This window comes from Lycorma delicatula, chromosome 11, assembly GCF_047948215.1.
Source record: "Lycorma delicatula isolate Av1 chromosome 11, ASM4794821v1, whole genome shotgun sequence".
NCBI classification, from domain to species: Eukaryota; Metazoa; Arthropoda; class Insecta; order Hemiptera; family Fulgoridae; genus Lycorma; species Lycorma delicatula.
The window spans coordinates 47109715-47128727 of NC_134465.1; the positions used below are offsets into that span (position 1 = coordinate 47109715).

The 19013-nt window shown below is 29.8% G+C and overlaps 1 protein-coding gene across 1 annotated transcript in view; it reads right to left on the reverse strand.

Moving 5' to 3' along the window:
- The window catches only part of LOC142332042 (vascular endothelial growth factor receptor kdr-like), a 199377-nt gene that overhangs the window by 106551 nt on the left and 73813 nt on the right, over window positions 1–19013 (reverse strand). Inside the window, exon 2 of the mRNA XM_075378146.1 lies at window positions 3292–3437. Coding sequence (XP_075234261.1) covers window positions 3292–3437 — 146 coding nt within the window. The remainder of the gene's footprint in view (window positions 1–3291; window positions 3438–19013) is intronic.

Sequence of the window (19013 nt, forward strand, 5' to 3'; positions counted from 1 at the left end):
CGTTTTTTACATAGTTGTATGTGATTATCAACCTATGTTCATATATCACAGTTCAACTAGAATCACAGAAATGTTCAAATCCATTCAAAACACACTATAATTTTATAGTATAAACTACATAATTTTATATTCTGTTGGAATGAAGTTTTTGTTGCAATTTATGTGATTCTAATATGAACGTTTGCATAACTTTCATATTTCTTATTTTATTACCCATTTTTAGTTTTTTAAGAAATATAGCACAGACGGCAATTTGGTTCAGCCTATAGGCGGCCCATTTGTAAATCCTCCACTGATTACAGAGAGAATAACAATAATGACAAAACATTTCCTTAAGAATTCCCACTGATCCTTGTAAGATAAATCTAATACAGATATTAACTATGTGCAAATATTATAAATAATATTTATAGAAATAAAAATGATTTCTAACAATGACCAAACAAATTTTTAATGTCTTCTTTGGCAGTTTCAAGCCTGAAAATCGAACATTGGAAGCTATGTAATCTTCCTTTTCTTCTTGCTAGAGAAGAATGTTAATAGACTTTCAGTTAACAACCTAGTAAAATTGAATATTGATAAAGAATTCCCATGTGACAAAGGATAAACATTCTATCCTGACAATCGCTACCTTGACTTTGTCCTAGATTCTTCTTCTTCCTCATATTATTTTTATGGGTGTCCTACTGAACCTGCTGAAACCTCCATGCTGAGGATGCTGATATCCGAAGAGCCAGCTCATCCTCAGAATCCAGAAGGCAGGTTGCTTGTGAACTGGCGTGTGGATTGTGTTTCCTGTCACATGACTGCACAATACTAATTATACAAGTGCATGTTGTATAAAGCCCAGAATTTCTGCTTTAAGGAAATAATTTTCTGTGTATTTTTGTAAGTCCTGCATCATTATTACTTACATAACACTTAAATTCATATAAAACTATGTGAAATAATTATTTCTTTAAGGCACATCACCACATTTAAAACATAATGACATTTTTTATCTAAGAAAGCTACATCTACATACATAAAGACTGTTTGATGGAAATGTATATTTTGTGATATAACCTCAATCGTTTTAGCTGACCTAATATCAGTAACAAGTTACACTTTAAAATGATACTGCCATTTTAAATAATGACAAGCACCCCCTAACAAGTTTACTAAAGTAAGAAATGACCATCAGTATACCCAAAAAACAAAAATGAAATACACAAACTAATGCTAAACAAAAGATTTCTTGCTTTGAATCATAATCCATAAGCAGAGATACTATGTAAACTAGAAATTAAAGATAATTAAATTCTCTTAACTATAATAGTTCTGCAATAAAAAACATCCTTTAAGTAATTATAAAGTTTAATATCAATTTTGACCATTCAAATAACTACAAAATTCACGTTTGTTTAGAAAACTTTTAACTGTATATTCCAAAAATTGGAAAAATTGCAAAAAATGAAATACATTTTTTTTTGCTTAAGATTACGCAAAAAGCAAAACTGATACAGTTCTAGTTTGAAAGTTTTATTTAAATATAAAAACATTTTTAATGGAATTTTTAAAAATTACCTTTAAAATTAGGTCCTTGAATGGCAGAAAATCCATATAATTGCATTTGTAATCCGATTTAGGATACAGTACTTGAAAAGGTCTAGTTCTTGCTGTCATTGTTGCACTATGTTTTTCTTCTATTTCAAAACTAGTAATTTCTGTAAGTCTCTTTCCCCTACAGATGATATATTTTCATTATTATAATCTACCTTTATTTGGTACTGACTACTTAATTTCTTCCTTGACTCAAACCAATATATCTCCTTATTTACATTGCATTTGAAAAGTAACAATACACTTACGCAACAATATGCAATATCAACTTCCTTACAACAGTTGTTGTTAATGATCCCCATGAACATTCAGGCATATCTGCATACATTTCTTCTTCTTCTCACAAGATTCTCACAAGTCGTTCATGTGGAATTGTTCTTGGTGAAAACATGAATAGCAGTTTGATGTTCCTAAAGGCAGTATGGGTTTCCTCAATAAACATTACTTTTAGTATAACCCCAAAAATAAAAGTCCAGTGGACTTAAGTCAGGAGAATGAGTTGGTTAATGCTCTTACAAATGATTATATCTTCTAAAAACTCTTGAAGTAACTTCATGGACTGTTTGCGCCATCATGCTATCTTGTTGAGTCTCAACATTATTAATTTCATACACAGTTAGCTCTTCCTCAACTGGTGAATAATTTCACAATAATGAGCTGAATTTATTATTTCTGTGAAGAATATTGACTATTCCTCTCCTGGATGTTGTAATCCACATCCCAATCTTCTGGTCATGTAGAGAAATTTCTTGAATGGCATGTGGGTTGTTGGCAGACAATAAATGTGAGTTCTATGCATGTACATATCCTGATAAATGGAGTTATGCCTCATCGGTATAGAAAATATAGTCCAAAGTATCATCAGAACTATTTGCTAGAAACTGTTAAAACCATTCACAATACTGAATTTGCTTTCCATAGTCTGTGGCTGATAACTTTTGACTGTTTTCACTTTATGTGAGATGAGAGTGAATTTCTTACAAAAGACCTTGAGTGCAGTTGCAACACTTACGTTTTTACATCAGGCCAACTTTTGCATGGCCTCCAAAACAGCTGGTCCTGCACTTTTTCTTCATCAAGTACTGATAGTCTATCGCTTTGTTCATAGACCTTTACCGATCGTATCTCCCTAAATCTCTCAATTAGTGTTCTTATACTTTGTTGATTAGGAACTGTTATACTTGGTAATCTAATGGAAAACTAGTCTTTCTTTGTCTGTATATACTCACAGATGTATTCAGTGAGAAATATTCACTGTTATAACATTAACAACATTCTGAGAACAAATGGAAAGAAATGGTCTCAATTGTTCAAAGGTGACAAACATACAATCAACAATAAAAAAACAGACACACCTTCTCATTTCAAGGTCACCAGACTAACTTGTTCACAGAAGCAAACTGCACACAATGCAGGATTACCAACCTTTGCAGAAAATATTACTCACGACATATGGAATGTTATACCTTAACGTATAATCATGTTTATATAAGTTTACAATTACTTTTCAAAACTACTATATAATTTCCTTAGCAACAATAGATGACAATCTGCGTTCAGGAAATTTAAAAATCTTCCGTGAAAATAAAAATATTCACAATAAAACATCATTGATAATAAAATTTTAACATAAATAGCTAATATAATTAATATTTTATAAAAAGATAAATCAATTTATTGTAAACTTACATTAATGTCTGGATAATACCATTGTAGAGGTTTATCACCAGTACATGTTAATTCTAGATCATCACCAGAATGAATTACAATGTCATTTTCTTTAGTAATCACACCATTTTTAGGTAATTTATCAATTTTTATCTGGATTTCACATTCTGAAAAAAAAAATAGAAAAGTTATTAATTACTAATCTTACTAATGTAAATTACTCTGAAATAAGAAAAAAACATTTCATTATAATTATTATTTTCAATGAAATAAGAATATTAATTATATTTATTACATTTTATTTTTATATTAAAAATATTGATTAAAAAAGAATGCCAGTAGAATTGCATAACTTTCCTGACTTCACCTAATAGATTAAGAAGGCAATTATTAATAATTTAACAAATTGAAAATAAGATTTAAAAAATAAAAACATTTTTCACTAAAACAGCTAAAACTTGAAAGAAATGACTGAAATTGTAAAAATATGGATCAAAAAATATTTTATTAAAGATTATTTTTAAAATTTATTATGCATTCAAACAATGAAGTCTAGTTAAAAACTAATTTACAGAAGCTGGCAAGGATTGCATATCTTTACCGTTGACAGGTTTTTATTTCAAATATGCCCATAGGATTTTAAAATTATTTAGTTCTGTTGATATAATTAAAAATCTATAATCTGTTCCCTTGGAAAAATGAATAGATGTGTTGATCACCACCAGTACATGTTAATTCTAGATGTTAATTGTAAACCAGAATGAACTACAATGTCATTTTCTTTAGTAATCACACCATCTTTAGGTAATTTATCAATTTTTAATAACTGATCTGAATGAGAGAAAGCTCCTCAAAATTCCGTTTATTCTGGCTGGCACTCTGTAATAGGTGCTAATTGATTATAAAAATAAATTAACTCTTTCTTTGTAGTATGTGAAAAAATGCCATGCCTGTTTAGGACTTGAACTCAGTACTTCTGCATAAATTAAAAGGTCTACTACTCCACTACAGAGATCGACTTTTAAATCAATTATAAAATATAAAATGGAAAAAGATTTTAGAAAATGGCTTTAGAAACTGGTTTCTATAGTGTTTCTAAAAATTTGGTAATATTTCACCAAGTAATATAGTAATAATATTATTAGTGTAATTGTAATTAATTTTGAAATTTTCATTTTATAGACATGAAACTTAAAAAAAAGAATTAAACTCACTCCTAAAAACCCCTTTTTGCCTTATCAAGAATCCTTTAAAAATGTTGATCCTCCAGAATCCTTAAAATTAATAATCGCTAGTATGGTTCCCTTATAAGGAGATATTTAAATTACATTTTCTGCTTTAATATGAAATTTGTTTAATGATATCAGAAGAAAATTAATTAAATCTGAAATCAGGCACCATTTTATCGTTCTTTTCTGTTTAGCCTCCGGAACCATTATAAGGTGTTATTAGAGAATGATATGTATGAATGTAAATGAAGTGTAGTCTTGTACAGTCTCAGGTCGACCAAAGAATGGTGAAACATGTCAAACTCATTCATCTGCTGAAGTAATACCTTATGGTGGTTCCAGAGGATAAACAGAAAATGACAGAGAGAGAGGTTGATCATTCCCGAGATGTGTGGTTAATTGAAACCCAACCACCAAAGAACATTGGTATCCACGATCTAGTATTCAAATTCGTATAAAAATAACTGCCTTTAACTAGGATTTGAGCCTTAGAACTCTCAACTTAGAAATCAGCTGATTTGCAGTGACAAATTCACCATTAGACCATTCGTCTATTGGATTTTAAACTTTAATACAATTAAGATCTCATGTACAGAAGAAATACTTTGGTCTAATTGGGTGTTAAATGGTTAAGTCGATTTTGAAAAATTAAGTAAAATAAAAAAAAAGAAACATTTATTTTGTGTACAACTATTGGAAAAATATAGCTAAAAAAAGACTTATAGGTCACATCTTAAGGCATCCTGGAATAGTCACTTCGATATTAGAGGGACAGGTAGATGGGAAAAATTGTGCAGGCAGGCAACATTTGGAATATGTAAAACAAATTGTTAGGGATATAGGATGTAGGGATACACTGAAATGCTCTAGATAGGGAATCTTGGAGAGCTGCAGTAAACCAGTCAAATGACTGGATAAAAATTTAACATAAGATAGAACGTATGTAGATAAATTTTTTTCCAAATTTCATAGGTTTTAGTAAACATAAAACAAAAACTATAAAACTGTTAAAATAATTATATCTCTACCCATAAGTCCAATCGACTTAAAATTTTAGTACTGTAACAACAACTCCAACGAGTGCTGCAATTAAATTTTTATAAAAACAATGGAAGAAAAAACTTTTTTTATAAAAATCGTTTTATTGTTTTTCAAAATATTTCCCTTTAAGATTTATACATTTTTACATGCATTCGAACCAATTCTTGAAATATTGTTTCACTCTGAAGTTGGTATTATCAAAAACCTAGTTTTGGAAAGATTCAACAGCTTCTTGAGATGATGAAAATCGCTGTCCAAGAATTTTTTGTTTGCCATTTAGCAACAAATGAAAGTCGTTAGGCGATAAAAGAGTTGAATAAGGGAAGTGAGACATTAATTCAATGTTTTTCTTCATCAAATAATCAATTGCTTGATGTACTGTGTGAAAGGTGACAGTGTCATGATGACGCGACGTTTTAGATTGTTTTTACTGATTACATTGATGACTTCTGGCAAACAAATTATTGTACACCATTCAACAATAACTTTTCTTCGATCCTCTAAAGCAATGGTTGCTACACGTTCAGTATAACCGAAGATACAAGCGATCATTTTCTTGGGAACTGCTTCGTGAACGAACTACTTTTGTTGGATTCGGTTCGTGTTGGATTGTTGCTTAGATTCCGGCTCGTACAAATATATCCAAATTTCGTCTTCTGCTACGATGTTGTATAATGATTTTACATTTCCTCGGTCGAATTTTTTGAGTATTTCTTTACACGACCTGTTTTTGACCTTCGGTCAAATTTTGCGGAATCGAACAGGAACAGATCTTTCTCACAGCTAAATGTACATGGAAAATCGAATGTACTATAGTCTTCAATATGCCTAAGGATGCCTCTCTCACGGTAAGTTGCATGCCGATCTTCTTCGATTATGTTGCGTACAGTATCGATATTTTTTGGAACATCGATTTTGGTCGATCTTCACGAAAATAATCGCTGATGGAAGCACGACAACGACGAAATTCAACAAATCGATAGTAAATAGTCTTTTCTGATGGCGATTCATTACCAAAAGTTGAACAAAGTGATTTGAGGTATTGTTTTTGAGTTGGACCCTTATTAAAATCGTAAAAAATCATCCAACGAAAAGCATGTGAAATTAACTTTTTTTACAAAATTGTTTCTTTTAAACACTCACTGTAAACAAATTACTCGACCGATTTTTGAGCTGTCCAATGTTGTAACAATAAAAAAAGTCAAATTTTACAACAGTAGTAATGTCAAATCTCAATAGTGCCATCTAGTGATCGTTTGTAAAAAAACTAAGACGACCTCCCTTCAGCACTACTACTATACAGTAATTAAAATTATTACAATCCCACAACAAAAATATGAAATTATAAAATGGTGATAAATAAACCCCCCCCTCCAAAGTATGATTAAGTTAAAATAATTAATGGTACCAAAATAGAAATGGTTCAGCCATATTTCAAGTTTTGGTGTTTAGGCAATCTAAAGATATTTATCAAAATGCAGGTTAATGTATATACTCACACACACCGTTCTGGAATTTTTCGATTACAGGGAGTTATGAAAACCGAGATTTGGGATAATCTCAACTGTCAAAATCTTAATCGATCCCCATTCTTTCCTTTATATCTACATTACTGGTAAAGTAAAAAAACGGAAGATTTCCTCTTCTAAAAATAATTTTTTTATATAAAAATCCAACGTGGACACTACATGACTTCCTTGTATGCCTATTAAATTAAAAAATCACATTTTTTTCTGCACTTCACTTAAACTTATTTCATTTGAAAGTAAGATACGATTCTCCAATTATTTAATAAAGTGGAAAGTTACACAATTGCATCGTGGTAGACACCACATTGTATCACATTTTTGTGGAGTCCATATCAGCATTTTATATTAGTTTATATATTAATTTTGTTTCACGTCGTTCAAGTGTAAGTAAGAACGAGTCGAAACCATAACCGTGGACACGTCGGTTCGATCCTACTTCACATACACATATTTTTTAACTTTTTTTTTAAATTTAAATATATTGATTTATTAATAATTATTAATCTCTGCAAAAATGTTCATTTATTAATAATTATTAATTTTTGCAGAGATTTAAAATGAAAAATATATAAAATTTTATTTCACTAATTTCTGATTTTTTTACATATTTCTTTTTTTTATTGTTTATTGAATAATTATTTATCGTATTTTTTTTACAATCAAAGATTAATAATTATTAATAAATCAATATATTTAAATTAAAAAAAAGTTAAAAAAAATATGTGTATATAAAGTCGGATTCAAACCGATGTGCCTTCCCCTTGTAAGATCCAAATATTTCATTAATTAAAATTTCATTTGGCTATAACTCTGGAACCAAAGAAAATAAGTACAACTTATGATATTGTTTTTAAAAAGCTCTCAATGAAGGCTGCTTAACTGTAGTAGGAAAAGTCCAAAATCAAATGTTTTTGGATTTTGGGCGTTTTTTGGACACTTTTGGCTCAGTCGATCAAATGTTAGGTGCACAACTAGATGTTACAACAGTCCTAAAATCAAAATTTTAATATCCTACGGCTAATCGTTTTTGAGTTTGCGAGATACGTACGTACAGAAGCCACGCCAAAACTAATGGATTCTGGGAACGGTCAAAATGGATATTTCCATTGAAATTTGAAAACAGAAATTTTTGCGATCACAATACTTCCTTTACTTCGTACAAGGAAATAAAAAAGAATAAAATTGTATAGGTTTACAGAAGAAAAAAAAATTCAGAATAATATAAGATGTCACCTAATTTTCCACCATTATTATGAAATAAGTTATGTTTCAAACATATTAGTAAAAATATAACACAAACGATATTTTATTCGGTTATTTTTAGCTGTCGTACTTCTAACAGAATAATAAAATAGACATTCTAAAGTTCAAAAAATGTTAGGTTAGGTTATTAAAATAATAAAAGTAACAATATAATATTATACACACTTTATATTATTCTGTTTTACTAAGTAATGATAACAAGTTTGGGGAAAAATAATATTTGTTCTTACAAGTAGTCAATAACGGATGTGGCAACGGAAGACAGATAGAAAGGTTAGTCGATAAGAAAAATAGAGAGGGAGCAGTGAAAGAAGGAAAAGAAAGAGTGGGGAGAAGAATATTGAGAAAATGTTAGAGTATGTAAACAAAAATCAAATAAATATAAAGTGCAGTATAGAAATAAATGAGAAGCAATAAACATGATAACACATTTAGTTGTATGACGGAAGACATCCATGATAACAAATTATCCGTCATGATTACTTATACTGAAACAACCCATTAACATTTGATTTTTTATTAAACAAATAATAACAGTTATAATTAATTTCATTTATTTATGCAATAAAACAATACTTTTACGGCTACGTCCTTTAAGTATAACTTTTATAAAATAAAATATAACTTTTATGGAAATAATAAAAAAATATTTCTTCTCGTTTAGGGGTCCACAATAAAACATAGATGCCAAAGCTATTTTAATTTTAATAGCCTTTTAAATTCTGAAGGAAAATACAAAAAAAAAAATTGAAAGAGAAGCAAGAAACAAAAAATAAAAACAGAATATATATGTTTTATAAGTGGGGGATACATTTTAAGTAACATTTTTCTTAAAATATTCATATACAAGTTAAACTTACGTAAAGTTTTCTATAAATCTAACACCCGGTTCAATAAAGGCTAAAATAAGAATAATAATATTTTTTTTTAAATTTCTGCATTTTAGATCCGGATTCTATAATTTAAAATAACTGTTGACAATTCTTGATAGCTCGGTTGACTTCTTGAAAAAAAAATTGGATTATTTATATACGAGATCTGTAAATAAAGTATGACACTAAATTTTTTTGGCAGCCAAAGTGGCAACACTGTAAAGTTACTAGTAAACATATAATTATATGAACAGCTGATTTATATTAGGTATTAATATTTTTAGTCTATTGTTGCCACGTGAGACGTAAACAAACTATTCGTGAAACGAGTTGTGCTTTACAAAAATGAGTAATACTAATTATGAGCAACGTTGTGCAATCAAGTTTTATATTAAAACTCGGTCACAATGCAACTAAAACTTTTTCAAAATTGAAAAGGGCGTACAGAGATGACGCTCTGTCACGAGGTCAAATTTTTACGTGGTTTATAGCATTTTCAGATGATCGGGAATCAGTTGCGGACGATCCACGCTTTGGAAGACGGTTAACATCAAAAAGTGACGACAATGTTGAGCGAATCAGACTTGATACGGTACGACCGGCTATTAACTGTCAAAATGATTGCAGAACAATTGAATTTGAACCGTACCACAGTCTATCAAATTTTTACAAATTAACTGGACATGAAAAAAGGTTGTGTAAAATTGATTCCAAAAAACAACAGGGTGGAAATTGAAACTGATCCTGATTTTCTAAAAACTGTTATTAGTGGTGATGAATCTTGGATGTTTGAGTACAACCCAGAAACCAAACGCCAGAGCAGGAAGTGACACACTTCAAACTCACCACGTCCCAAAAAAGCAAAAATGAGCAAATCAAAAATCAAAACCATCCTAATTTGTTTCTTCCGTAGTAATGGCATTGTCCATAAGGAGTTTTTGTCTAGAGGACAGACTGTAAATCATTATGTTTACCGAGAAATTCTTGAAAGACTGCGGAAAATAGTTGCCCGCATGAGACCAGCCACCAAAGACAACTGGATTTTGCATCATGACAATACACCTTCTTTCTTCTTTTTCCTGTTTAGCCTCCGGTAACTACCGTTTAGATAATTCTTCAGAGGATGAATGAGGAGGATATGTATGAGTGTAAATGAAGTGTTAGTCTTGTACATCCTCAGTTCGACCATTCCTGAGATGTGTGGTTAATTGAAACCCAACCACCAAAGAACACCGGTATCCACGATCTAGTATTCAAATCCATGTAAAAATATCTGGCTTTACTAGGACTTGAACGCTGTAACTTTCGACTTCCAAATCAGCTGATTTGGGAAGACGCGTTAACCACTAGACCAACCCGGTGGGTTATGACAATACACCTTGTCACACTGCATCCTCAATTAATGAGTGTTTGGCAAAGAAAAACATTCCTGTAGTTCCTCAACCACCTTATTCACCTGATTTGAGTCTGCGACGTTTTTCTGTTCCCGACTTTAAACAAAACACCTCAAAGGGCACCATTTTGTAACAATAGAAAACATTTTAAAAAAAAGTAACCAACCATCTTAAAGGTATTCCGGTTTCTGAGTTACAACACTGCTATGAAAAGTAGGAAAACCGTTTGAATCGATGCATGGCTTCCCAAGGGAACTATTTCGAAGGTGACTGAGTCCATGTTTAATTGGATTATTGTAAATAAAAAGTTTTTCTGAACCAGTCTCATTATTGCACTTACAAACCTCGTATGCAATGTTGTAGACAAATTTTCTTGTTTTCACTAAATCGACTGAAGAAAATCGAAATTTGTGTTTCCTCACAATATTTCCCACTCCTTAACGAATTTTGAAAAAATTAATATGATCGATGTCCCATACAGAGAAATATTTAAGCCAAATTTGAAAAAATCGGTTCGGTCAATCCTGAGATATAAGGCCAAAAGCAGTGCGACACACATACATACGCTTTTTGGTATAGATGAACTGCGAGGGTCATCCAATAATTTTTTTAGTGAAGGAAACGCTTAATGCAGGCAATTGAAACTTTTGTACGTGTTAGTTGGCAACCTTGTGAAGAGTGTTAGGCAGCTGTTCGATTAATATTTACGTAAACCTAACCTCTGTAGTCTTTTTTACGATGACGTATCCACTCAAAGAAAGTACTTAAGAAGAATAGCTTTCTGTGACCCGATTTTTACTTTTGAAAAGTGTACAACTGTCAGAAATATTCTCTCGGATGAACAAATAATACGACAGTAGTTGCATGAACCGTGAGAGTTTTTACGGGTGTGTGGAAAAGTTTAAAAGTGGCCGCAAAAGCGTGACCGACGAGCACGAGCACCCCGCTCCGACCGATGACTTACAGTTGAACAAACTGCTGAAAAATATCTAGTAATTGTTGGCACAACTCATTCAATCATTCAAAACAAACTGATCTATCATAAGACTTGTACAAGGCGAGGTTCGCAGAGAGTTTACCGTTCATCACAAAGCCGAGAGATTTCGCATTTGTACCGAACTCGAAAATCGTTTCAGTGACGATTTTTGGACAGGATTTTAACCTGTGATGAAATACAGACATACATAATTTTGAGTCGGAGTCCAAGCGTCAAAGTGTGCAGTGGGAACATCCTGAATCGCCTGTCCGTAATTTCAAAACGCAACCGTCGGCTGGTAAGGTTAACCATCATAGGAGTACCTACAGCACGATTTTCTGTGATTATTTAGAGGAGCAAGGCACTATCAACAGCCTATACTACTCGGTCATGATTGAGAACAAAGTCAAGCCCGCGTTGAAGAGAAAATGTCCGGGATGACAGAGGAAAAGCGTGATTCTTTTTCAAGGCAACGCTCGACTCATACGACACAAATAACGCTAGAAACTATTGGCAAAGTGGGTTGGAAGCTCCTATCTCATCCTCCATACAGCCCTGACCTTGCACCTTCGTATTTTTATCTGTTTGGTCCGATGAAAGAAGTTTTGCGTAGCATTAAGTTCAATGACAACGAAGAGGTAAAGAAAAAAGTATAAAACTGGTTTCGAGATCAAGGTAAAGAATTCTTCTCCAAGGGGTTAAGAAGACTCGTAAAAAGATGGGACAAGTGCAGAGAAGTTGGTGGGATAACGTAGAAAAGTAGACAACAAAAATGTATTGATTTAATAAACCATTTCCGCTGTACACTTATTTGTGTGTTTAATTATTTAATTTACCCTCGTAATTGAACCCTCAAATGTAAATATTCTCAAAAAATCTATAATCTCCCTTTAACATGATCACCATACTTTTTTCTTTAATATGGCTCTTCTATATTCGCCGGGAAAGTAATTCATAAAATAAATTACAGCTACTAAAAGATAACAGTAAAAAAAAACAACCTGTTACTAAAATTCTGAGGAAAAACTAGCTAAGGAAAAGGACGACTATTAAAATATTTATGAAATTTTTTTTCCATCAGAAATGAGTAAATTGTGTGAATCATAGACACTCATATATTGTTTGGCTTGAAATAGATAAATATAAAACGAACGTTATGAAATATGAAAAAAAAAAATAGGAAGTACGTATTAAGATAGAGGAATTTAACGCAAATTTGTATTACTTGAGTAATAAAACTAAAAAAAAAAAAAAATAGATTAAGTAATTTCGACATCAAAAGAATACAAGCCTTATACGGACGTTTCTCTGAACGTCAAAGACTCCGAAGAGTGTTTTTAAGACTGTTTTTATCCGAAAGACTGTTTTTCGAATTATCAAGCAATGACAAATTCTATACAGATAAGAAATTTATTTTTTTTTTTTCATTTAAGAATTAGAAACATTCTTAAAAAATATTCGTGCGACCGAAGCGCTTCACGGTAGTAAAATATGCAAATAGAATCCTTTGATTATATGGTGTTAAAAGATACTGAAAAAAAAAATAGATGGGTTGATAAACTAAATGAAGTCGTAAAATAAAGCAAATTGAAAAACAGCCTTCATCAACCCAGATGCGTAAATTAATGTATGATGAATTAGACAGAACTTTAGAAAAAATTTTAATGATTATTTTCCATTAAAAAGACAACGAAATGTTAAACAAAAGGACCAAATATTATACAAAAGAGAAAAGTTAATATTGGATAAAGCTATTTGCTTAACAGAACAAAATCCTTCTATTGGGGCGGAAGAAAAAGCTTTTAGTATTCTCCCGGTAGATGGCTTTAGGATCGCATAACGCTAACACATCGTATCTCTCAACACATGCAGCCTTTGAAAAGTGGCTTTATCATCGAGTATTATTAGAAAAATTATGTGATATTAGTTTATTTAAAGTTATTACGTCTTGAAAACTAAGTGAAAAAAATTCGATAAATTTTGAAATTTTATTACAAAAAAGGTAAGAATGTGACTTGGTTTGCTAAAAATATTTGCGATGTTTCTGAACATGATGCGTTATCAATACTTGTGGCTCAAAGCTGGTTCAAGCGTTTCGGTTTATAAATCTTAATTTCAATTTGTCATGTTTTCAATGATGCACCATGCTCAAATCGGCCAAAGAAATCTTGGAAAAAATTAAGTAAGACCGGAATATTAGTTGTGTTATTAGAAACAAACTAAAAATCGATCACGAAACAGTTTGATGAAGGCTGGATACAAAACAACTTAATGTTTGGGGGCCAATGATTTAACGATAAAAAATTTAATGAATCGAATTTCTATCTGCAATTCGTTGCTTAAACGTAACGAAACCGACCTCTTTTTGAAGTTGCTCGTTACGGGCGATGAAAAATGGTTTATGTGCAACAATAATCTACGGAAAACCACACTTAATGTATAGATAGATCATAGTCGAAACAAGGAAATGATCCGCAAAAAGTGGAAAGGCCAGGATTGACACAAAAAAAGTGACAAATTTGAGTGTGTGTGATGGGAAAGGAATTAATCACAATGAACTCTTGCTGCCCGGTCAAACGTTTGATTCTAACTTCTACAGTCAACAACTGGAAATATTACACCAAGAAAAAGAGATAAAGCAACAATAATTAATCGAAAGGAAAGATGTCTTCTTTCTATAACTACAACGCTAGACTTCCAAACATCTTTGCAGTCCTGTTGAAAACTGAGACTTTGGCCAGGAAGTTTTGATGCAACCACCATATAGTCCTGACCTTTCATCATCAGGTTACCAGTAGTTTCAATCTCTATAACTGAAATGTCCTTTAACGTCTCTCATGAAGTGCATTTCTACAGCTTCTATTCATTGCTTTGGCTTTCTGTTCGCAACCCACATCTCACTGCTATATAAGTAGTGTAGGAACAGCCATCATCCTTTTAATTATTAGATATTAATTAATTAAAATTAAATCCATTTCCCCATCTAAGCTAATTTCATAGCTTCTAGAATAAGTACCGTACGATATTAATCGGTAGCTACAGTGACACATTTGCACCAACTATTAACAACTAGTACTGTAACTAGCCAAGTGAAATTGGGAAGCTCTTCAACGGGTTAGCCCCAAAAATATTCTTATTGTGAGCTTCTTCAAAAAGTGAAATTAACAAATAAGATGATCATCCAGGTAAAACTGGTCTTGTATTATAAGTAATTATAATTCACAAACAAAAAGATTATAAAACTTTAAAAATTTTGCAAATGAATGGTACCAGATCAAATAAAAAAAAAAAACTTTATATTTATTTTATCATCTAAAAACAAAGAATACTCATCCAAAAAAGTTACATTTATGTTAAGTATAGGAAAAATAAATAAAATAAAAACAAAATATTAACAAACTAAACCAACCCCGCTTCATTTTTTTTTATATATAATTTTTTTTATTTATACAAAAAATAAATGAGCAGTAAAAAAGATAGAAAAGCTTCTTCACTAATAAATAAATACAAATGGAATAGTAAGGACATAAATAGTAAAATGATAAATTAGTATATAAGAAAGCAGACCGCACAAGAAAACTACCACTTATACTTTTATAACAATGGATTAGAAATAAAATACAAACAAAATAATTACATCTATGAAAATGTAAAATGTAATTTTAAAAAATGCAAAAAAAAAGAAATATTGTGGTCAGTAAAGAAAAAAACAACACAATCTAATAAACAGGAAGGTAGTGGTTAATTTTTTTTTTAATTTTTGTCAAAGTAAACAGCCACTTCTTAATTTAAGTATAAATTATTATATAATAAACATAACATTTTATTTTACTTTGAGATTGTACTACTTGTAGTTACTTGTATGTCGTAGTACAATAACTGTTAGTACACATTAGTTGTGTTGCTGTTAGTCATATTCAGTTTCACTTACACTTTAGCAGTTAAATCAGTGCTAACGATTAATTACCATAACAACAAAGGAATTCATTTTGCAAAGGATTACATTTCACTTTATTATCTAAAAATAAATGCAGATACGCTATATCTATAAAAGGAAGAAATGAGATGGATGATACAATACAAGTAAAAATGTAGGAATTCATTCCTACATGTACAAGGAATTTAGGAATTCATGTCGGCAAAGGTCTAATTTTAAATACCAAATTAGTTATAAGTTAAAATCCTTGTATTCAGTCCAACAAAAAACAATTCACTGCCCAAAATTATTTATAAAATTAATATAACATTAATATTCTTAAAATGATATAATAAATAAAATCCAATCTCTGTGGTGGAGTGGTAGCGGTCTTGGCCTTTCATCCAGAGGTCCTGAGTTAGAATTCTGGTCAGGCATGGCATTTTTCATATGCTACAAAATTCCATTTCCATATCCCACGCACAAACTTCAAGTTTATGTAATATCACCAAGCAAAAAAAAAAAACAACATAAATTACAAAAATATATATAAAAAATTATTTTTTAAAAAAAGCTTTTATTTAACTAATATTAATATTAACATTAATAAAAAAGGAAACAAATTAGAAAAACCCTTTAAAAAGTAAAAAATAAGAATTAAATCAAATTGAGAATTTAAAAAATATATATAATATATTAAAAAATATAAAAATGCACTGAAAAGTAAAAAATAAATTATATAAATATCTAATAAATAACCAATAAATAAATGTAATAATTATTAAATTTTAAAATTAAAAGTAATGAAAATATTTAGTTAAATAAAAGCGTGGCGCAGTTTTTATAATTTATTTAAAACAACACAACATTTATTTTTACAACAATAATACTTATTCGATAACATTGTTGTAAAAACTGCGCCATGCTTTTATTTAACTAAACATTTTCATTACTTTTAATTTTTAAATTTAATAATTATTACGGTTATTTATTAGATATTTATATAATTTATTTTTTACTTTTCAGTGCATTTTTATATTTGTTAATATATTATATTTTTTTGTTTAAAATTCCCAATTTGATTTAATTCTTATTTTTTACTTTTTAGAGGGGTTTTCTAATTTGTTTCTTTTTTTATTAATGTTAATATTAATATTAGTTAAATAAAAGCTATTTTTAAAAATAATTTTTTATATATATTTTTGTAATTTATTTTGTTTTTTGTATTTTTTTTAAGACTAAAAACAAAGTAAAAATATTTATTTTTACACATCGAAGTTACATATATGTATCAAATTTCAATCATTTTCATACAATAATTCATGAGAAATGAAAATTTTCAATTAAACGCATGAATTTAGCTTAGGGGCAGTGCATGGGGGTGGGTCATATCAAATTCTGACACCGTAGTGCTGTATTGTCATCGAAGTTACATTTTAACTATAATAAATTATAACTATAATAAAAAAACAACCAACATAAATATACTTTCAAAGTATACAGACAACCAAACAATTATAAACTTTCTCATTCACAAAACCTGAAACTACCCAATTTTACATAAACTAATTTGTTTTTAGAAGTACAATTTGACTACTGAAAATGTATTGTATCTTGAGGACTACAAAGATTACAACACGACAAAATACACAAAAATATAAAATATATTGTAAAATCAGGATCAAGAGTCATCATATAAAAATTTCAAAAAAAGTCCATTAATCCGGTCTAAAAAATATCAAGCAAAAATGATAACTCATGAAAAACAGTAAAAAATTAAGTTTTGTTTAACCCCGCCGATGAATGAAATTTCCTAAATACATAACCAAAATAACATACATAATGCACTTTCTTTTTCTTTTTTCTGTTTATCCTCCGGAACTACCATAAGGTATTACTTCAGAGGATGATATGAATGAATGTAAATGTGTAGTAGTCTTGTACAGTCTCAGGTCGACCATTTCTGAGATATGTCATTAATTGAAACCCAACCACCAAAGGACAATGGTATCCACGATCTAATATTCAAATCTGTATAAATGTAACTTGCCTTTACTAGGATGACATAATGTACTGGAATCATCTAATTAGTAAGCACCTTAATAAAACACTAAACTTGTTATCGTTATTAAATATTTATTATGCCTCCATTCCATTGATTATGTACATACATTCTATCATTTTATGTTAAAAAATAACAATAGCCTTCATCAAACCAGACAAGGGAATGAACTGTTTTTGTTAAACCTAACACAATAACTTGACTTATGAGAAATTACTATGCTTCAGTTGCCATTCACAATAAATTGCCAAACTGTTTGTAAAATCTTCCCATCAATTTATTTATATACAAAACAGTTTAATCTTACATAAACAATATTACTCTTTAGATGAACTTTGAAATAATAATAATAAAATACCTAATTTATTTGCTTCCCATTCAACATGTATGTAAATAAGTGCTCAAAATAATGTTTAAAAGCATGTTCTGATTTGAGATTTATTTTGTTATAATTCTTTATACTTAATATTATATTTACCTCATTGTATTTAAATAATTAATATGGAACTCATATTATATTTTTATTTAAATAAAAAAATCTATCTTAAAAGTTTTTCTTATATTTATAATTTATCTTATAATGATGTGATCTATATAATATGTTATTATATGATGATCGAAGCAAAAGTTTATTTATTTGGTTCAAGAATGTGACTTTGAGTCACACTCAAAAACAAAAAAAAAAAAAAAACAGTTTTTACTACTCTCCCTTTTTGTTAAGAATCATTGAGTGTGATGTTATCATCATAATCATTACAAAAAGTTGTATTCAGATGATGAACATCATGCATAACTTTCCTATTGAAGCTAAGGAAGTTAAGTAATTCAAGTTTCAGTAAGAAAGTTATGGAACACTGACTATTGAAGGTTTTATCTTCAACAGACAACGACTTAGCAACAAGATTAAGTGTAACATTAAAATATGTAAGTAAAAATTATGTAAAAAGATCGTTTTACTCTTTGAGTACAATTTTCAGATATGGGACCCATGTTGGCTATTTGTCTTCCCATCCCCTAGAACAATTTTAACCAATATTAAATGACATCAATTTCCCATATCCAAAATTAATCAAAAAAATTTCATTTTCAGTTAATCTAGTTTTAAAATATCAAGCAATATGATAACTTAAAAAAAAATAAATAAAACAAAAATATAGGTTTATTTTTGTTTTGTTTTTGCTAATTTCAGGGCCAGTTCATAAACTGGCCCTGAAATTAGCATATTATGAGGGTAAGTCAATTATTATTTGCAATGTAGTTATAAATTTTAGTGCAATACAAATAGGAAACTAGCATGTACATCATTCTTCAACATAGTCTCCTTGCATTTAAACTTATTTCATTTGAAAGTGAGATACAAACCTCCAATTCCTTAATAAAGTGGAGAGTTACATAATTGTTGAAATATTTTATTAACATCAAATATTTACACAATTACAAATTCAACAATCTTACATGAAA